The sequence below is a fragment of the Scardinius erythrophthalmus genome, assembly GCF_964197995.2.
Source record: "Scardinius erythrophthalmus genome assembly, chromosome: 5".
Taxonomy (NCBI): domain Eukaryota; kingdom Metazoa; phylum Chordata; class Actinopteri; order Cypriniformes; family Leuciscidae; genus Scardinius; species Scardinius erythrophthalmus.
In genome coordinates, this window is record NC_138225.1 from 6,938,156 (window position 1) to 6,960,842 (window position 22,687).

General features: G+C 34.9%; 1 protein-coding gene across 8 annotated transcripts in view; it reads right to left on the reverse strand.

Moving 5' to 3' along the window:
* The window catches only part of gak (cyclin G associated kinase), a 44,019-nt gene that overhangs the window by 15,578 nt on the left and 5,754 nt on the right, over positions 1–22,687 (reverse strand). For 5 of the 8 annotated variants that reach the window (XM_081364633.1, XM_081364632.1, XM_081364631.1 and 2 more), the window contains exons 4-20: positions 21,468–21,582; positions 20,694–20,836; positions 18,851–18,976; positions 17,697–17,786; positions 17,095–17,230; positions 16,865–16,977; positions 16,370–16,420; positions 13,067–13,142; positions 9,419–9,539; positions 6,110–6,159; positions 5,864–6,012; positions 4,656–4,778; positions 3,722–3,855; positions 1,379–1,573; positions 1,191–1,308; positions 667–746; positions 386–579 (exon numbers count right to left, since the gene is read on the reverse strand). In XM_081364633.1, coding sequence (XP_081220759.1) covers positions 386–579; positions 667–746; positions 1,191–1,308; positions 1,379–1,573; positions 3,722–3,855; positions 4,656–4,778; positions 5,864–6,012; positions 6,110–6,159; positions 9,419–9,539; positions 13,067–13,142; positions 16,370–16,420; positions 16,865–16,977; positions 17,095–17,230; positions 17,697–17,786; positions 18,851–18,976; positions 20,694–20,836; positions 21,468–21,582 — 2,014 coding nt within the window. The remainder of the gene's footprint in view (positions 1–385; positions 580–666; positions 747–1,190; positions 1,309–1,378; positions 1,574–3,721; positions 3,856–4,655; positions 4,779–5,863; positions 6,013–6,109; positions 6,160–9,418; positions 9,540–13,066; positions 13,143–16,369; positions 16,421–16,864; positions 16,978–17,094; positions 17,231–17,696; positions 17,787–18,850; positions 18,977–20,693; positions 20,837–21,467; positions 21,583–22,687) is intronic. The other 3 variants (XM_081364634.1, XM_081364630.1, XM_081364629.1) reach the window with 1 other exon arrangement.

A 22,687-nucleotide genomic window follows, 5' to 3' on the forward strand; every position in this document is an offset into this window, starting at 1 on the left:
GGGAAAAAAATTATGCACTCTTACAACCATCTGCAACAAATTACAATATAAACACCATAAAGTAAACATTGCCATAATTCATCAACAGTAGATCAGCAATGACTCCCAATCATTTTAATTAATTCATTGCATTTTGAAGATACATAACTTACATTAGGCCGTACCGTGATTCCAGTTTTTCCATGCCCAAATTTAGCACGTCCTAAAATATTTAAGACATTTGCTATACCATTTAAGATATTTAAGACTGTTTATGATCTTAAATTTGAGCAAAATGAATTTAAGACATCTCAAGACTTAAGGACCATAAATAGCTCTTATAAAAACATATGAGAACCCTGAAGAATCATGAAAAAAATCCTAACAAAATAAAGAGAAAACTCACCAAATTTTGTCAGGATCTCTTGCTGTTCATCTCGGCTGGAGAAAAGGATCTTGGGATTAAGTCCTTTTGTGGCAAAGTTTTCCCAGGGCGTAGTCTTGTTGCTAGGGCGATCCTGAGGCTCCACCTCCACATTTACTTGTACCTGGAAGAGGTCAGGGTATTTCTCTTGGATGTCACACGCATCGAGATCATATCTGCAAATACATACAGCATCATCATTTAGACATAAAACCGAAAGCGAAACTGATATGAGATCATTATAAGAGTAATCTGAAACTTACTTCGCAAATTTGACAGTGGAGGCGTTTCTGGGCACAAAGCCTGTATGGAACTGAATCTGAAACACCTTCATGGAAGCCATCTGCAAAAAACATTATGGTGCCTTAAAATGGGTGGGATAAATGCGGTACCATTTGTTAAAGACGCAGAATGGTTATTTTTTATTTATTTACTTTTATTTTAATTTGATTTATTTATTATAATTATAACTTAATACATTTCTTCCAAGGCAGTTTGCTCTGGGTTAGTCGGGGAGAGATTAAAAATGTAAAGAGTACTGTGTCTGTACAAATAGTTAAATTCTTTCTTGTAAATAAAAAACAATTTAAAAAATGTGCAATGGTGTGTTTGTCTTTGATTTGCTCAAATCGTCAGTGAAGGTCCAACTATTGTTCTTACGTTGCCGTAATATCATAATCATGCCGTTGATCAGTCCAACTGATCAGTAACTCCATTTAATTTGCATTTGTTCATATTTCAGATCTTGTACTGGGAGAATATACACAAATATTGCCACTTGTCTTACTTTGGCTTGCAGGCGTCCGCCCAGCGTGGAGCGCGCGTGATAAATAACTATCACGACGTCACCCTGCACGGTTATATTCAGAGGAATCTCCGCTCGCACGTCCTCCATCTTAAAATCCCTGCAGAAACGGCATTAGTTAGAGATGAAGACGCTGGGAACATGATAATCACAGTGTGGAAGTGACCTACTTCATTCTATCATACTCCTGTGAAGTGGTTGCGATGCGCTCGTCACCAACATAAACCTCACAGAACGGCCGGCAGCCGTTTCGCTGCTTATTAAAGAGTGGCACGGGTGTCATGGCGACAGAGCGGATGGTTATAGGCTTGCTGTGGGGGATTATGGGCTCCTCTGCCATCATATCACACATGTATTCAATATACCTACAACAACAACAACAACAGTCACTGGTTAATGCAATCCGTTAACACACAGTTATGACATAACCGGTGTGTTTAAAAGAAGTCTCTTATGCTCACCAAGGATGTATTTATTTGATCAAAAATACTGTAGGACAGTATTATTTTATTGCACTGTAATATGATGATTTGGTGCTCAACTGATATCAATTATTATTAGTGCTTAATTATTAATAATGAAAATAATATTTTTTTTTGTTGCTTAATATTTGTGAAAACCTTGATCATATCAGCATATTAGAACGATTTCTGAAGGATCATGTAACACTAACGACTGCAGTAAAATTCAGCTTTGCATCACAGGAATTAATTATATTTTTAAAATATATGGTTACACTTTATTTTAAGGTGTCTTTGTTACACAGTAATTATATATTTAAGTACTGAGTAATATTAAGTAAATACATTAGGTCAGGATTAGGGTTTAGTTTAGGGTTGGATGCATGTAATTATGCATAATTTACTGTTTTTACTATAGTAACTGCATGTAACATGTAACAATGTCACTGTAAAAAATAAAAGTGTTACCAAATATATTAACATAGAAAAAAGCTTATTTTAAATGGTAATAATATTTCACACTATTATTGTTTTTACTGCATCTCTAATCCAATAAATGCAGCCATGGTGAGCAAAAGAGACTTCTTTCAAAAACATAAAACTTAATTATTCCAAATTTTTGACCGGTAGTGTAAATCTACAGCTGAACAACTACACATTCGGTTCTTGAGCCAAAACGCTATTTAAGTGAACCAGGGGTTTTAAAAAAGCAATAGTGAACATTTTAAAATGTAAAGTAACGGTGATGATTGCTTAGCAAGCACCAATAACAACCTGCAAAATCATCATGGTTCATCATCTGACATGTAAGGTTCTGGGATGAGAAGTCTGACCTCGCTCTAATGAACAGCGAAAACTGAGATCATTACGATCTTTGCTGTGAACCCCACATCCTCACAAGCAGATCTCACACATAAGGAGATATCATGCTTGAAATATGTACAAAAATGTGTGTTGCTGTAAGCTGCTTAAAAGTGTCCGTTTCAACTTTTAATCCTTTTAATCCACAAATTGAATTGATTTTCTGTACATAAATACAAAAGCTCAACTTATATTTAACCTCGGAGCCAGTGTTGTTACTGTCAGTGCTATTTTAGTATTAATTATATACTTTTGTAGTTTTTGTTAATATTTAGAATTTTATTTGAATTAGATTGAATTATTTTGATTTTAGTTCAAGTTTTAGTCATTTTATTGTTTTTTTAACCATTTTATTAGTTTATTTTTAATAAATGTGTCTATAAAGTTTGTTATTTTAGTACTTCAACTTAAACTTGGCAAATAGATGAAATATAAGTTTAATGTTTTTGTTTTTATATTTATTTAATGTAATGAAAATGTTTTATTATGGTATTAGTTTTATTTAATGATAATAACCCTGGTTATTGTTAACTAAAACTATAAAAAATAGTTTTTGTTAACTGAAATATTAGACACCATTAGATATCACATGAAATATCAGATATCAGTTAAAATATAGAAATCCGATGAACAAAAATGTTGCCTTGGCAACTAACTTAAACAAGTACTAAAATTACTAAAACTAATTAAAGCTAAAAAAAATAAATAAAAAATAATTAAATTACAAAAGCACATGCAATTATTAAAACCTTAACTAAAACTGAAAATATAAAAATTAAAGTAAAATATTTTTTTTTGACAAATACAATAATAGTATAAAATAATACTAAATAACACTGCCTGGGATACTCTTTTAATGGCAGCTCAATGCTCTGGTTCTAGTGAGCAACAGAACTGTTCAAGGTTGTGTCACTTCCTTTACATCTAGCACATTCACACTTGGTTAAGGTCAAAAGAGTCGCATGAGCTTGCGAAGTTCGGCAGAAGCTCTTGGCGAGCCGAAGAACAGTTGTGGAAGGAATCGACCTCAGCACCAAAGAACGGTCACACTTGCGGCTCACTGCTCATGTTCATGTGTCTGAGCTGCTGAACTAATCCATTTCTGTTCTAGAACAACCTGTCCTGACATTTTGGTGTGCGGTGTGTCTTACTTCAAAGGAACAAAGAGAGAAAAAGAGAAGAGGTTGTTACCGCTTGTGTGAGGGCGAGATGCCCGGTGGACATCGCTTCATGCTGAACATGTACACTGCAGCCTCGGCCGTAGAGAACAGACGACAGAAACAGAGGAACGCACAAACCACCACAGCCGACGCTGCCCGCCCATCCTGCATACAAAAACACAAACACAATATGAAGATGACACTAGTACAACTAGTGCTTTTATTCGGACTAGTAACAACGTCAATCAGAATGAAAAGGCTAAATCCCAAAAATTTCATTCAGATTATAAGGAGTGGTTTAAACCCTTCCGAATCCAATCGAGAGGACATGAACTCTTGATCGGGTTGAAAAGCGAAACTGGAAAGCACTGCGCATGTAAAATGCCGTAGAAATGCCGTATGACACACTGAAGTTGTTGAATGAAGTGTTATAAATGACTGTCGTGTCATTCTAAAATTCTCCTTCCACTCATCGTCTGTGAAGTGGAGCAGGACAACGTCCCACCAGTTTCGGGCGTTTTTACTGCTTGATAAATAATAAGCAGCACGGCACAACGGTTCATGTGCTTGAGTCTCCTAATTAGGACCCGAAATAGATAAATATTAAGGCTGCTCTTTTCAAAACAAAGAAAAGAAGCAATGTAGGAGAACGGTTAGTATGCACAAACAGCGGGAAAGTGTGTATATTCGTGCAGTGCGCGCATGTCACAAAAAAAAAAAATCAGATTTGAAGCTTGTGACATATAAACGCACAGCACACATCAACCCGATCACTTTATTTAGCGTTCATGTAAACACTACGTTCGGATTCATCAATAAGAATCAATCAGTTGATTAATCAGTCAGAATGAACAAAAGGTTTTCATGTAAACGTAGCTAGTAATATTGGTGGAAAAGAGCCGTGTGTGTGTGTGTGTGTGTGTGTGTGTGTGTGTGTGTGTGTGTGTGTGTGTGTGTGTGCTCACCAGGCAATGTACGATGCAGATGTTCCTCTGGTCCTGTTTGAGCCATTGATGCATGTTCTTACATATACTGTACAAGTTCTTCAGAGTAGGAGCTCGTCTAGGTTGCCATCCACACTCTGATACCTGCACACACAACACAATTATGAGTTTCATCAAGTACAGTACGGCACAGAAAACAATTACAATATGTGTAGACAATAGAAAGACTAGACACCATATTTAAAAGTGAAGGGTTTAATTACCTTGCCAATAACATCACCAAAAGAACTGAATTTAGCCCAGCCACAAACTTATGCCATTGGTTGAATCAATGTTGCGTCTATCTAGCCTTGTTTTCATATTTATCAAATTAAGTATGGCATCAACTCTGGATTTTTTTTTTTTTTTTGCATTATATTTATTTACTATTATAGTATTTATTGATATTTAAAAAAAATAATTCATATTATTTTTATTTTCCTATTTTAGGTTTCCTTTTAATATTTTGGGCTTTTGTCATTTTCATTAGTTTTTTTTAAATGTATTTCTATTTAGCTTATTCCAGTTTTAGGTTTAATAATAATTTAACTTAAAGGTAGGGTAGGCAATTTCAGAGCGGCTAGCAATAGCAAGCTAGCTTTGAAAGCATTGATCCCACCCTCCCTTCAGAGCGCCTCCAAAGACACACCTCCTCCGAAAACTATGAACACACACAGCAGAGTCTGCAAAGCGTCACGAGAGACGACGTTTAATTACCTCATGTCTAAAAGCTCATCGTGTGATGTCTGCGCGAGCAGGTGCGCGGAGGTATGGAAATACATAAGCTGACAGGTAGGTAGGACATCGTATTACACTGACATTTTTCGGCCCAGAGAAGATATATATATATACATGTTTTAATATTTAGACCACTTTTATTATTAATTGCTATCAGGATGTGAAGAGAATTTCAACTAGTATAACAAAGCGTTTATAAAACAAATTGCCTACCCTACCATTAAACTTACTTATTCAGTTAGTTGCCAATGCAACATTTAAAGTTTTTATTAAAATTTTTGAAATGCAAGTTTTTCATAAATTTTTTATATTTTACTAAATAAAATGATTTTTAATAGCTTTAGTTTTATTTACAACACTGGTTTCATGATATTTGGAAAGACGACAAATCACTGTAATTCGTTAATCATTTGCATTTGAGAAAATCTAAATGCTTTGCTATCGTCTCTCACCCTGTTGTGAAACCTGGCCGGTCTATAGGAGCGTTTGGAGAGGTTGTAAACTGCATAATGACCCGCATGTCGAGAATCCAGGAACAGACGCACGTCCTCAATGTTATTCTTAATGGCAGATTCAACTCCTTCAGCTGGGAAAGACATGACTGCAAAAACACACAAAGAGACAAGAAATTAACTTTACACCATTAGGGTTAAGACATCCAACATGAATCTAAAGTCCTATTGCACGGGTGAGTGTACCTGCTATTCTGGAGGTGATGTAGGACAGGTCCAGGTCTCCCTTAGCATAACTGAGACAGGATAGGACACATGTGTGAACACAACAGCAAAGCAAGAAGAACATCTAGATTACAGGCAGAAAAACTGTCAAGAGGAATACGAGTCATCAAACTTTAGGACACTTTCGTGGAAATATGGGACTAAAAAAAGAAGCAAAGACAACAGTTAAAGGGATAGTTCACCCAAAAAGAAAAACTAACTTACATTGAGTCTGTTACACTACCGTTCCAAATTTGGGGTCAGTAAGATTTTTTTGGGGGGGAAAGAAATTAATGCTTTTATTCAGCAAGGATGCAAGACAGTAGACATTTACAAAAGATTTTTATTTAAAATTAATGATGTTCTTTCTAACTTTCTATCCATCAAATAAATCCTAAAATAAAAAAACAAAACAAAAAAAAAAACAGAAATATTAAGCAGCACAACTGTTTTCAACATTGATAATAAAAATAAATGTTTCTTGAGCATATAATCATGTGATGCTGAAGACTGGAGTAAATTCAGTTTTGATCACAGGAATAAATTACATTTAAAATATATTAAAAAAGAAAACAGTTTTTTTTTTTTATAATATTTAATAATCCTACTGTTTTTACAATCAAGTAAAAGTAGACTTTGTGAGAATAAAACACTTCTTTCACAAACATTAAAAAAATATTACCAACCCCACACTTTTTGAAGGTACTATATAGATCTTATGCACCAGAGAAACATCTTTAAAATTTTGTGTTTGAACTTCAGTTTTTGCGCTAGCTCTGTATATTTCTATGGCATCGCTGTCGAAGAGTAAAATTAGCTGGAGAAGAGGATTTACTTATTGTAGAGTTAACGTAAGTTATCATGAGCATTGTAATGTTTAAGTGGATGTCATATCAAATGTCAGTAGACCAGGAAGATATTAAAATGAGCGGTTCATTCATAAATCCATAAGATCTTACCGTCATGCTGTGGAAATACAAAGCGGAAGACGTAACACAAAAAGCGCAGCGCTGAAAAGGGGCGGGACTACACAAGGTCTTTGTTTATATATAAATATAGAAGAATTTGAATATACCATGATATAGTATGGAATGAAGTGAACTATTCCTTTAATGTCATTTCAATGTAGCATTCATACATATGTATTTAGTAGGCAAGCTGTTCAAACTTTTAAGAAACTAGTGCTGATGGGAGGAGACTGTGGTTATGAACGAACAGCATACAAAGCCATGAGATGAAGATGGAGTGAAGTTCACACAACATCTCTGCACATACACACGTTTAACGCTAAACACAGACACACAGGCGCTGTCCCATAGTTACCTGGAGCTGAAAGGGGTTGGTGATTTGAGACCGAGAAATGTGATTCAGGAACAAAATGAACAAAACAAGACAATGAACAAAACAAGGAAATTAAAGCAAATTGGGCAAACTGAGGAGAAAATAAACACGACAGACTTTGTGGGGATGATAGGGGGATAATTATTAAACATGATCAATAAATGCAAACGGATTATGGAGGGGAATTTATGATCTGGTAGATCAGTGTGTGTCATAAACAAAACCCTGATTGAGTTTACCAAGAGATTAACATCCAGTCACTACAATTAGACAGATCAAATTTACCTTCTGATGATCAAATCAACATGAACTCAGAAATGACCTATTTACTTTTATGAATGTCCTTCGTTTTTATCAAGTATGAAGCATAAGCATTTGTTATTCTACAGAAGAACATACAAAAGCAGCGCTCCGGAAAAAATTCATACGAATCAATTATTCATAAAATCTGATATCATGCATCACACGTTCATTGTAGAGGAATAATTCTGCAGCACGCATTTGAATGAGGTAATATCTGATGAAACCACAACAACATTTTAAAATGTCTTTTTGCTATTATTTTTTTGATATCGCTGACTAAAACTACAACTACATTAACGTTTTCGTTAACTGAATTAAAATATAAATATTACATGAAAAACGAAAGTTAGAAATGGGAGGCTGGAACACACTAAAATCTTATCAGATTTTCAAAATGTGAGAGTCAAATGCGATTTTAGACTAAACATGCAAGATGACGGACAAGACAATATGGCGATAAGTGTTTGGACTGCTTTTTCACAAAAAAAAATTTCAGAAAAAAGAAAAAGTTTTGGATAAAAGGCGTGGATATTGTTAAGCTTCCCTCAACTCGCTTTCTGATTAGTTATCGTTTCGTGGAAACTTCTACAGAGTGTGTGTGCGTTTGTCCAAGGCGCTCCCCCAAGCAGATGTTAGATTTTTACGTTTTGAGATTGGTGCGGCTCTGATGTTTTTCTGAGCAGATTCAGTCACTCTTAACACACACACCACAGGAAAATCTGATTAGATAATCTGTAGAACTATCAAGATAAGCATGACTTTTCCTAGGATTGTCAGAGGGGGGGAATTGGGCCCAAAATCGGCCCAATTATCTTGTAGTGTGTGGGCGCCTTAACCGAAATAAGATTAGGTTGCAGTATTAAAATTACTAAAACAAAAACTGAAATAAAAACCAATTAAAGCTAAATAGAAATATATAAAAAACTGAAATAATAAAAATGACAAAAGATTGCAAAGATTGCTGAAAATATAAAAAAAATGCAAAATATTAATAACTACCATAGTATAAAGCTAAAGTAACACTGATTTGAGAAATACAAATGCATAAAGTGCAATGTTTGGTTAAAATACTCAACTTTTAATATTATACTTTTTCATTTTTTTTTTCTTTGGGAAATTAAGCAAAATATATTTATAACTAACATTAACTCTAATTATAACATTACTCTTGCTTCATCCTCTGTCTTGAATGTTTAGTTTTTTCCATCACAATGCATTCGGTCTGTGAATGATGCATTCGGTAGTGCAGAATTTGTCACAATGAATCTTTCCAAATTATTCTGCCTACCTTTTTAAATAGCCTTCATGTCTGGACAGCATGTTTTTGAAGCCTTAAAATGCTACAGCTCATGAAAAGGAGCCTCTGAATTAATACCAAGAATAGAGCACAGATTTCAGAAAACACGCTCAGAGTCAGCAGCGGGTGGCATTGCTTGAGAGCTAGATTAGCTGATATTAGATTAACCACCAGCAGATTACTAGAACTCTCTCGTACACCACTACAACCTCTTCCTTCATTCGGCTGAATCTGTCAATGGCTCAGCATCATAGCGAAACCAAGGCAAGCCAAAACATACTCAAGCAAAGCACTTGTTAATGTGCGACAGCCGCAGGGGTGTTTTACTGCGGTGTGAATGAGTCGCTCACCTGGCTACTGACTGGATGACTTTGGATGAAGTGTCTTTGATGTTGGTGAGGAATCTTTCGGTTCCTCCTTTCAGAATATCCAGGAAGCCTCCACCCATGGCCGGGTCGTTCTCATACACACCTGGAGATTCAAACACGCACATAATTGCAGGCCAACGTTTGTCAAAAGTGATTTTACAGAAGAATAGTTCTGCTTAATATATTTGACATATGCACACAAGAAACGCCTCAATGCAATGACTCGTATCATCTCATAACACGTCTCAAAGAACAGTTCTTTAAAACTCAAATGATCAAATCTTAGACGGTTAGTTCACCCAAAAATGAAAATTCTGTCAATTATTTCTCACCCTCATGTCGTTCCAAACCAAGTTAGACTTGCGTTCATCTTCGGAACACAAATGAAGATCTTTTTGATGAAATCAGAGTGATTTCTGTCCCGCCATTGACAGCTACGCAACTACCACTTTGACGCTTCAAAAAGTTCATAAAGAAATCGTTAAACTAATCCATATGAATTCATATAAACATTGATCAGCGAACACAAACAGAAGCTCAACCTACTTGAATCGCAGGAATAAACCTCTTGCTGAAGCTCAAACGTGCTGTGTAACACGAGAATGAACCTCATTGGTTCTTACACGTCAATTAATATGGATCAGTTTCACGATCTCTTCATGAACTTTTTGAATCGTCAAAGAGTCATTTGCGTAGCTGTCAATGGAGGGACAGAAATCTCTCAGATTTCATTAAAAATATCTTCATTTGTGTTCCGAAGATGAACGAAAGTCTTACGGGTTTGGAACGACATGAAGTTGAGTAAATGATGACAGAATTTAACTTTTTGGGTGAACTAACCCTTTAAGGGGTTAGTTTATGAGGTTCATGACATAAGATCTTGGAAGGACATTTAAGAGTTTTGAAAACTTCGCTTGGGCATCTGATGGTCTCATCAAGTTCAAGTAGACTGCCTTTAACCAGAACAAGCTGCAAAGTTGAACAGATTTGCTATATATAACATGACCATCATCTTAGCATTTGAACCTAACATTCAATAACATGAAAAAACCCATACATATCAAATGCCTATTCAGTATTCATACACCTTTGTAATGAAATGCCAAACCAAAAAATAATGAACCAACTAAATAATTAGCCAACAACTAACAAGATTAACTGGTAACACTTTACAAATAGGTCTTATTTGTTAACATGAACTAACATAATTTATTAATCTTAGTTAATTTCAACAGTTACTACAAAAACCTTTTTTTAATGTTGTATCTGTTCAAGCCAACTAACTTTAACATACATTGAACAAATAAGCTTCAGGTATATTGCTAAAACTTTTCAAATAAGGTCTAATTTGTTAACATTAGTTAACATGAACAAACACATCGTAATAATCGTAATTATTAATGTTAATTTCAACAATAAATAAAATGAACATACATTGTATTTTTACCAAACAAAATGTTAGTATGCAAAGATAACAGAAGCTAAGAATAAAAGTAATCAGAGTTTTTGTGGTGCAACAAATCTTGCTTAACATAAGAATATAGTGTAGAATTGTGTAGAAGTGTAGAATATAACCCTTTTAATGGACTGAAATCGAGACAGGATCGCGTGTGTGGTTGCATGAGTAGTATTATCACTTTCTGACTGTGTTCGTTTTAGAAAATCAGAGTAAACTCAGCAGATGGTGACTAGAGGTCAATCCTCTTACAGCATGGAGAGAGAAACCATCCCTTGGGGTAAATATGGGGGCAGGGGTGTGTACGAGGCATTATCTGTTTGTGTACAGTATTATGGCAGCATGTTGGTAAGTGGAGGGTTACACTCATGAAACATCATGTTGGCTGAAATACAATGTCTAGCTACATTTTCAAAATTTAGTTTAAAATGAACTGATGCATCCGTCCACTGCTGTTCAAGATACTTGTTAAACTAGCAGCATTCTGAGGGATGAAACACGTCTCAGATCCCTATTAAGTCTAGTGGTGTGTGTGTGTGTGTGTGTGTGAGCAGGCATGAGCGAGGGTGTGTGTGATTCTGTCAGGTGAAAATTTACGCCGATGAACTTAAAGCCATCATGAAGAGCTCATTCAAACTGTGTGAGGTTTTAACTAAAGTATAATGACATGACTGATGCCGCTGTATCCTGTAGAAGCCTCAATACCCTTTGATATGAATCTCTCACAAACAAAGTGCTTCTTATTACCACAAAAGCTGGTGGGTCTGAAGCCAGAAATCAGTGTTTACACAACCCAGCCAGTTCCTGAAAACATTAATGTGTGGCATTAAGAGCTTTTTAGCAGTTTAACAGAGTGTACAATTTAAAATACAGCTGAGCCGGATATTACTTGTCTATATTATTATTATTCACTGCATGTTATAATTAGTAGAGGTTAATAGTTTTACTCTACACAAGGACTCACAAAGAGCAAGCTGATGAAATATTTCATAGAAGAGTTTATGTACTAACTAAATCAAACAAAGACAAAATAACTAATCAAACAACCAACAAGATTAACTAAAGAAACAACCAAAAACAACTAAACTAACTACCATTAACAAACCAAAAATGAACTAAAAACTAAAAAGTCATATAACTTGTAACTACAAAAATAACAAGAAAACATTAACAAACCAAAAGAAAAAAATCTAACCAACCAACTAATAATTAACAAGAATAACAATTAACACAAAAAAATTAAATTAACAAAACAAAAAACAAGTAACAATAAGAAAACTAAATATATATAAATAAAATAACGAAACCAACAAAACAATCAAAAATAACTAAATAACTAAAAAAATTTAATAACCAAACAGTAACTAAAGTTAATTTGTATATGTAAAAATGAACAACAAACAAACAAACAATTTTGTTTATATTTGTTAGATAAATTTGTTATTGTTATTACTTGTTACTATTGTTCAATTGGTTAGTTATTCTTTAGTTTATTAATGTTTGTTTGTTAAACATTAATAACCTAAAGAATAACTAACCAATTAAACAATAATAACTAACAAATATAAACAAAAATCAACAACAATAACAAACGATAATAACTCAAACAATCATTAAAAAAAATTAAAACTAAACTAAAAACAACAAACAAACACGAATAAAAAAGACTAAAGAAACAACAAACCAAACAACAACTAAAAAGTTAGTTAGTTAAAAAACAGAAACAAACACTCAAACATTAATAAATACCCCCCCCCCCCCAAAAAAAAACTAACCAATTAAACAATAATAATAACTAACAAATATTAAAGAAAAAAAGTACAAATTAACATTGATTAAAATAATTAATAACAGCAAAAAAAATGAACCAACCAAAATAAATAATAAACTATGCGTGTTAAAGGACTGAAAAGGTAAAACAGCATCACAAAACAAAGAGAAACTTGCAAAATGTCATGCATGTAAACACAGGATGTCAGCGCATCAACAGATCCTGCAACAGGATAAGATTGAACAGCAGAGTCCTCACCGCTGGGTGAAATCACTCCAGACAACAGATCACATCAATTACAAAGGAAGAATGACATTTGAATAAGACGGAAGCCTCATATCAAATCTACATAAACCAAAAAAGAAAATGCCTTGCAAAAGAATGAGTTGAATGCAGAACTCACCAGCGTTGTTTATGTTGTTGATCTGAGAAGGAAGCTGTGCACTGTTGTTCCCGAAACCTCCGTTCTGCTCCAGGAGCTGTAGGGATTCATAGCCATCATACACAGACTTCAGACAGTAGTAAGAACCTAACAGACTCATCTGGACAACAGTCCGATGCACACACACATCAAGAGAAAAGCAGGAAACCAGACTCCAGAAAACTCGCTAGTCAATCGATTCGACTCGACTCGATCGCTGCAGTGTGTGTGTGTGTGTGTCTCTCTGCTTCTGGCTGTTGGTGGTAATCACTTTAATCCAGAGAGAAACCCCTTCTTAACCCAGATCAGATGCATCTAAAGCCGCCCTCTCCACTATGTGTGCACACAGGACCATTACACTGACTTCTGTATGCAAACACGCTGTATGGATGCTCTTAACCAGATCAAACACATGCATAATTAATTATTAATCCATGATTTGTTAGTCCAAATAAGACATCTTTCGAACAAACATGGCTGGAACAGCCCAATCCTTTTCTTGTCCTCCCACTTGTTTACCAGTCCTGTTTCTGTCTTATGTAGTGAGATCAGCGGCCATTAGGTCAGAGATAAAAAGAGGGATGAGATGCTCCTTTGTCTCCAGGAGGTCATGGAGGGAGGAGAGGAAAGAAGGACAGAACTCGAAAGGAAGAGAGCGGCGGTGTCTCTAAATGGCCCTTCAGAAAGTTGCGATCAGTATGTGGGACTCTGCTCGTCTCTGCATGTGTGTGTGTGTGTGTGTGTGTGTGTGAGAGAGAGAGAGAGTGTGAAAGAATGAGGGGTCTGTTTTAAATGAAGCATCCAAAGAGCCTCATTCAACCAGCCACACCAGTCTGGTGATCAAACAGGAGCTCGCAAGGAGTTAACTAAAATTAAGATGAAGTGACAGTAGTGGCAGATCATAGTGGCTTTTTCAATGGCACGTGCGTGCTGATATATAGAGAGCCAAGAGGGTGATTTTTGATTTCACATATATACACATACTACTTGCAATAATTGAATGATTGATAATTATATTTTATATTTGAATTTGCACAGAATATGAATATATGTATGTCATATGATGTGTATATTGTGTATTATTAATATTATTTATTAATAACAATACCATATATACTGTATATGTATGTGGTATTGTTCCGGGTGTGTGTCAGTTTGCAGTGTGTGCATGTTCACTACTCAAAAATTGTGTGCACTAACTTGAATGGATTAAAAGCAGAGGATACATTTCGAGTATGGGTTATCAATTGCCATACTTGGCCTTCACGTCACTTCACTTAAAAAAAATGCTGTTATATCTTTACAACTGACATAAGACCAGCTTACATCTTGGGGCCTATATTACACCTGATCACTTCATGCGTTTTCTCTGATCGGATAGACATCCAATCGTGAAAAGACCAGGTGTAAATGACGGATTTTAAAGCAACACCAAAGCACTTTTCCTCTTCGGTCCCCCTACAGGTTGGAAGCGGAATTGTCCATTACCGCTGTCGTAAATAATTTAGCCTACCGTCGCACGCACGCTATTTGTTTATCTAGCTAGCTTTGGAAATAACGATGCCCACAGACAAGGTAGATTTTATGAAAGTATGATGTATTGCGACATCAGAAACGAAGAAAAACAAAATAATGACTTTTTTTTGCTATTGTAACGCTTGCCATAAAGCAAGTCAAATTTGTAGTTTCTTATGTCTCATTCGAACTACAGATCCGCTACCCCATCAGGCAAACTTGCATAGTGCGGTTATAGCCGATAGAGGGTCGCAAAGCGAACGCAGAAGTGCCGTTCTGTTACGAGTTGATGAACCACTGAAACAATTTTCGAAACATTATTTTGAGGTACAAAAGAATCTTTGGTGTTGCTTAAATCCGACCACTCAAACCACTTCAGGAGGTGGTCTGAGACGCATACCAAATGTAAATGCATCTGGTTGTTGTAACCACATATTTACACATGTAAATATTTACTTCTTTCAAAATGTTACAAAAATAAATGTGTGAGAGCATGTTATAGGCTGTATAACATGTTATAGCCAGATACGACAGATGAGTAGCCGAGTATCTCTTCAGCAAGCAGACGCACCAACTGCTGGAAATAAAAGGCACAATATGTAATTTTCGCCGCTAGAGGTCGCTTGTTCAAAACCAAGGCGCAGATTGATGATGCTGTGAGAGTGGAATCATGGGATCATCTTTACCTCCACAGCCAATGGAAAGCAATCTGACGGACTCGGGCAGAAATCATGTTCATAGATGAGCTAATGTATGTAAGTTTTATTAGCATTACTGTAGTAACAGGCTCTCTCTAATGAGAGAGACCTGCGCGAAACACCGTTCTCTGTGCGTTACTCTGTGCATTCGGTGGCTGGTATGAGACACTTGTTGCACTTTGCAGTAAGCTAGATCGATATAGAATATCATATTAATAAAAACTGGATGACTTGTTGCTAAATGACATGCAATTCATTATGATGATGAAAGCTCTCTCTGATTTAGCCATGCTTGACACTTGACAAGATAGTGTTGTCTCTGAGGCATAAACATGTTACTCGTGGTAAATCAAGGAAACAAAGAGATTCAAACAATAAAACTAACAGTGTTGAGCTATATAACAATTAGATTAGTTTCCTGTTGAAAAATGTATCCAAATAGTTGCTCACCTGTCTAATAAAGCACATAATATATTAAAGCATCTTTGCTGTTTCTATGGTTTCTACGAAAGTAAACTGTAACTCAGATACGAAGTCATTGACAAGAATAACAATTAACACAAAAAAATGAAATAAACAAAACAAAAAACAAGTAACAATAAGAAAACTAATAAGGCGACACAAAGACACGCTTCTGGTTAAAACTGCAGATATCTCTGGATTTAAACATTGTTGGAAACGTTTGGGATAATGTAAGTACACAAGTCAATAAAATAGGTTACACTTTATTTTAAGGTGTCATTGTTACAGTGTAATTATATATTTAAGTACTGAGTAATAATAATTAACTACATGTACTTACTATAGGGTTATGGTAGGATTAGGGTTTGGTTGAGGGTTAGTTGCATGTAATTATGCATCATTTACTGTTATTACTATGGTAAGTACATGTAACATATGTAACAAGGACACTGTAAAATAAAGTGTTACCTAACATTGTTCGAGTGATTTTTGGATATTTTTTAAATCTAAAAATCCTTTAATCTAACATTTTTACATATTGTGCCTTTAAGTCGCAGACGCTCAACACACAATCGTCTTCATTTAAAGTAGAGAGACTAAATGATCTTACCAGTGCTGATGCCGCTCTCTCTCCTATTGCGGTCTTTGATCTTGAAATTAGCTGATGATAAATAAAATACAGCTCATATCCGTTGCTTTCGGCGATGTGAACCCCGTTAAATTTGAATATAGCACAGGTATTGAAGATCGTATTTATACTCGGAGATACATTTATTTGGGCCATGTGTAGATAGAACTGTTTATCAGATCTGATCAGTAAAAACTCATGAAGTGACCAGGTGTAAACAGGCCCTTGGCTTATCGGCTGATGTCATGATCTCAAAATGACTATTAATCAGTCTGACAGATGAATCAGTCTGGCTGATTAATTAATTATTCTTCCACTGTTCGGCACATTTTTTAATTATAATAACCTTGTCGCTTGGCAGATTAACAGAAGAGGTCATTCCATTATAAGACCCATTTTGGTTGCCCGTTATAAACTCATATTTATCAGCCTATGAATGATAGTGAAGACTTGATCTAAGAGACCCTCAGGTTGTACCTCAGTAATGGGAGATTTGGGGTTGACGTTCCTGGCTGCAGCGATCTCCTGCAGTTGGTTAACAAGCTCGCTGATCGACAGACGTTCCTCTGGGTTGATTTTCAACATAGATCCTGGAACAAACACACAAAGCTTTTTTCACACAACTGCATTCAGGAGCAAAATTACAGTATGAAGAAGGAGAGATTTTGGCAAGAGGGAATGTAGCTAAGCGCCTGCGGGATACTTACGGATGAGTTGATGAAAGACTGTGTACTTCATGTCGTTTTGTGGAATGTTGTATTTGCCGTTTACTATCTGAAGTTTGGCTCCATCTTCAAATGGGTGCTGCTTAAAACAAAGCAGGTACAGGATGCAGCCCAGAGCCTATAGGGAACAAACCAAGACTCTTTAAAAACAACCAACAATAACTGCAGAGAGAAAAAGTGTGTTCTTGTTACACATCCAAACCAGGTGCAATGACAAGTAATGCTAATGCGCCAAATCAAAAACTGGCAGTCAGAACTTATTTAACGTTTAAAATAAAGCTATGTGGAGAAACAAGCAAAATGTAGTTTTGCTGTGCGCCACTTGTTGAAACAAAAAAGAATTGATTATCTGATGCCTTCTCGTCTCACACCTGGTTTGGACCAAAAATGAAAAAAAGTAATCTTTCATTAAAACTTTGCATCAACTTTCTTTGTCACTAAATCAACTTTCCTTTTCAGCTTTTCTTATTTTTCCAACCACTCCAAATATTCTACAGGATTTCTCCCACCAAATTAGCACAGAAGATGTGGAAAAAGTCATATGGGTCTACTCATAACTGTACTTACTCATAAACATAACTCACCCATATGTCTTGTTTCTCGTTTATTGGGTAGTTGGAATACAGGTCAATCATCTCTGGTGTTCTGTATGCTGGAGTCGTGTTTCTAGTGATCTGAGAAATAAACAGAGAATAAGAGAGAGAAATGATTTATAATTTAGTGGGCCTTCATGTTAAAAGACGTGCGTGTGTGGATTCAGAGAAATAATTTATGAGAAATACATGGGCCTTGCTCAACAGTTTACACTATTGTGCAAACGTTTTTTTTCTTTTTTAAGAATTTTGTGAAATATTATTTTAAAAAAATTCTATTACAGAATATTTTAAAATGTAATTTATTCCTGTGATGATAAAGTTGAATTTTCAGCATCATTACTCCAGTCTTCAGTGTCACATAATCCTTCAGAAATCATTCTAATATGATAATTTGCTGCTTACAAAACATTTATTATTATCATCAATGTCAAAAACAGTCATTTAATGTTTTTGAAACCACATTAATATTACATAGAAACCACATAAAATATTTATAGGATTCTTTGATGAATAAAAAGTTCAGCATTTATTTGAAAGTATCTTTTGAATAATTATAAATATATTTATTGCAAACAAATGAATGCATCCTTGTGGGATAAAAGTATTCAATTCTTATCTTCCACTACATAACAGAGCGTCTATGTGCATCTACATACTAAACACGACACTACAAGAAAAAAATAAAAACTTTGCTAGGTTGTAAAATGCTAAAATTGGTCCTCATTGGGTTCTTACAAAAATGCACATCCACTGAAGAAGCACAAACATACATTCATGTAAAGAGAAATGGCGGGCTTTGTGCATTGCGTGGGTTTCAATTTACTACCAATAACTGATTTAAGAGGAGCAGAAACCAAACAAACTAATTTAATCAACAAAAACAATTAAATCAGTGAAGGCTTCCACGGGAAATAGCCAGAGATTTTAATATAATCACTGCAAAATATTTCTCTCTGGCCACATAACAATGTAATAATTTCCACAATTATTGTGACAATCCATGAATCAAAACTATGGCAAAACGAACCAACCAGAGGACAACGATGTCATGATGATGATAACCTGGTACTAATATATATGTAGCATAAAGCTGGATGGATGCTTGGAGAAGATTTTTTTTTTTTTTTTTTTGCTTTTCTTACCTCATCTTCCACCATAGATCTCTTGTGAGCAGACCAACTGTAGTCTGGGTAATGTGCCACAATAGTGGCGCTGCCAAAGTCACACAGCTTCATGGTGCCCTGGTGACTGATCAACAAATTCTCGATCTACAGAGAAGAAGAAATGTTATCAAACAATGTACTTGATCATTTAGAACAGGTCAAATGAGAATATACAAATTGTTGTGCATATTTATTAAAGCAATAAGTCACCTAATAACATGTATTACTGTGTTTTTACCAAAATAAACTTTTATTGTATATATATATTTCATTGTACTGTACAATGCGTATATAGACAATTTTTTTTACATATAAATTAATTAAATTAATTATAAATAAAAAAATACATTAAAACAATAATCTGCTGAGAATATACAAATGACAATATATATATATATATATATATATATATATATATATATATATATATATATTAGTGGTGGGCCGTTATCGGCGTTAACGTGCTGCGTTAACGCGAGACTCTTATCGCGCGATAAAAAAAATATCGCCGTTAATCTATTCTCCAAGTTGGGTTGGAAGCTGGCTCAAGCTACACAAGCTATGATGACGCAATCTACCCGCGGCCGCGAGGAACACCCGCCTGCAACGCATCATATTCGTCGTCATCTTAAGTAAACGCGGCTGAAAGTGAAAGCTGGTGAAAAAGATCGGTGCAACGAGCAGCAGCAAACTATATAGACAGAGTGTGTGGGGTTAACAGTTCGGTAAGTTAACACGCGACTAATCCGTTCTACCACCTCAAATTCAAAACGAAACATATCACTGAATACCAGCGCGCGCGTATTATTCCCAATATATCTGAGTGGTGTAGAACATAATCTCTGTCTGCGCCCGATTTTAAGAATCGTTGTTGTGTTTCTTTTTAACTGAAAAGACATCAGTTAGACAATATTCTAATTTTAAATTTGGGGTTTCATAAGCTCCAAGCCATAATAAACATTAGACCTACTTAAGTCTCTGCAGCTAGTGTACTTAAATTTTATTTATCTGCAAAATTATGTTGTATACTTACAATTTTGCACAATATATGTTCTCAAAACTACATACACCCTTTAAAAAAAAATACATTTAGCAGTTGTTTAGCAGGGTCTGTGTAACCTGTTCTAAAATGGTTTTATTATAATATATATCGTTATCGCAAGAGGCTGCAATGTAGGCCTATATCACAATATGGATTTTAGGCCATATCGCCCATCCCTAATTGATAGCCTATAGTAGTTGATAATAACTTTTAAAGTCTATGAGTAGAACAGCTTTCTCAAGCAGTTTGTGATGCATTTTGGAAACAGGAGATGAGCCCCTGGTCTAATGCGCCACCTGGCTTGAGAAACCCGTTCTCAAAGACTTACTTTTAGTCATTATTTGGGTAGCACACATATTCTGAATGCCTTGGCAGAATTCAAATGAGCCATTTTAATCTAGATTAATCTAGATTAATTTCAAAATTAATCTAGATTAAAAAAATTAATCTATGCCCACCTCTAATATATATATATATATATATATATATATATATATATATATATATATATATATATATATATATATATATATATATATATATATATATATAAAGGAAATTAAAATATGTTATTATTATAAATCAAATTTTTTTTTTTGCTTATTAACTGAAATTAAGTCATGAAAATAAAGTCGAATTTTTTTTTGCTAAACATTTACAAGTCCTATTACATATAATCAAATAAATAAACACTTCTTTGATCATATCTTACGTTGAAGTTCTGTAAATAAATCATATTCAAGGATTTCGCCTGCAGCCTGAAAGAGGGAGGAGCCTCACCTTCAAGTCCCTGTGTATGATTGGTGGAGACTGTTTGTGCATGTGCTGCACAGCACGGCACGACTGGTAAAAGATCTTCAGCACTGTGTCACATGACATGGGCCCTTTCTGCTCCACCTTCTTCACAAAATCAACCAGCTGGCCTGCAGGAAACAGAGGGCGGAGGTCAACGTGAACACAGGAAACCGACGCCAGTGCCAGAAAGTCAGAAGGAGAGAGTGGAATGTGTTAAGTCAGACAAGAGTTTCCCTTTCTTTTATAAAAACCAAAGATATGAGTTTAAATGCACATCAGAGATCCATCCAGTAACAGGGACAAAACTGTGCTAAGGTGTGTTACAGGGCTGTGAAGTTAAATTAATGCCATGATCTTCTTATATTAACATTTATTTACATTTATGTATTTAACAGGCGCTTTACAAAAGCAACTTACAAAAGAGAAACAAAAGCAATGTGTCAAAGAGGCAACAATATTCGTAATATACAATGCCAGGTTTATTAGACACCTAGAGAACAGGAAAAATGCAGAAAATAATCTTTAGAAAGTTATTTTAAAATATTTTTTAAAATATTGCAATTTTTATTTATATTATAAATATTTGTATATTAAAAATACATCTTTTTTTAAAAATTTTAATTTTAAATTTCTTTTTTAAATGTCATTAGATACCTGCAAATAACAATAGTACAAAACTTTTTTTGATTTATAAATGAATTTTCCATTAAGGTGTTTTTCTTGATGATTTTCAGTGTGTTTGCGATGATGTGCCCGTACCTCTACAGAGCTCTGTGAGGATGAGGAACTCGGCCTGGCCCGTGTCCGACTCTTCTTTACTGATGGACGCAGCGGAGCAGAACTGCACGACGTTGGGGTGACCAGACAGCTTTTTCTACACAGAACACATGGACATAGCTTTTACAAAGGTTTTAATTTACTGGGTAATGATCCTTTTTCTTTTCTTTTCTTTTTTTGCAAACTGGTGAAAGAAAAATGCAAGAGATGCTTTGGCCAGCAACATCTTTACCTATCTAGACATGAAAAAACTGGGTAACACAATTTTACAGTGTCCTTTTTACACGTTACATGTAATTACTTTAGTAGTAACTATAAATTATGCATAATTACACACAACTAACCCTAAACCAAAACCTAATCCTATAGTAAGTACATGTAGTTAATTATTATTACTCAGTTATTAAATGTATAATTACACTGTAATATGGACACCTTAAAATAAAGTGTAACTAAAAACTGTGCCTAGTTAGGACATTGTGTAATAATGTAGTTAACTTGTTAAATGAACCCGTAAACGCATACATCGGGTCTTTATCGACCCGGGACGTTATTCACTACCCTCCTCCTCATTCGTTTTTTAAAAGTTAGACATCAACTTTCTTAGTATTCCTCAATCTATTCATCATAAACAGTACAACAAGAAAAAAATAAAATCATAAAAGAATGTCCGTTTTCTAATTCATTTTTTGTAAAAAGTGTATAGGATCACTAGCGACCCAAGGTATGAAATAGTGTAAGTATTTTTTTCTGCGCAAAAATAATTGAATCTCTGTTGACTCACTAAGTCCAATTCACCTTTACTACTCAAGGTGGCAATTTCTAAAACACAATGATGACGTTATGTTACACTCATAATTACTGCAGGCATTAAACAAAAGAATAGACAACTATCATGATCAAAACTTGAAATGGCTCAGCGATTTAATCCAGCGCAAGTACTGTACACCAATCAAATATTAGCATAACTGTCACTTGATGGTGGATCTGGTGAAGAAGCTGTCAAAATATTAATTTTGAAGACGTTGAAAACAATAGTCTTAAGAATATGGTTGAGAGAATAGGACCCAAATGCTGAATGTACTGGGGAAATGAGCTCTGACGATGACAGATGCGTCAACATTTTATAACAGATTGAACACTTCAAAGTAACAAAAGGTATTGAAATATGTTTGTAATTGTTTTTATAATATCAGAAGTTA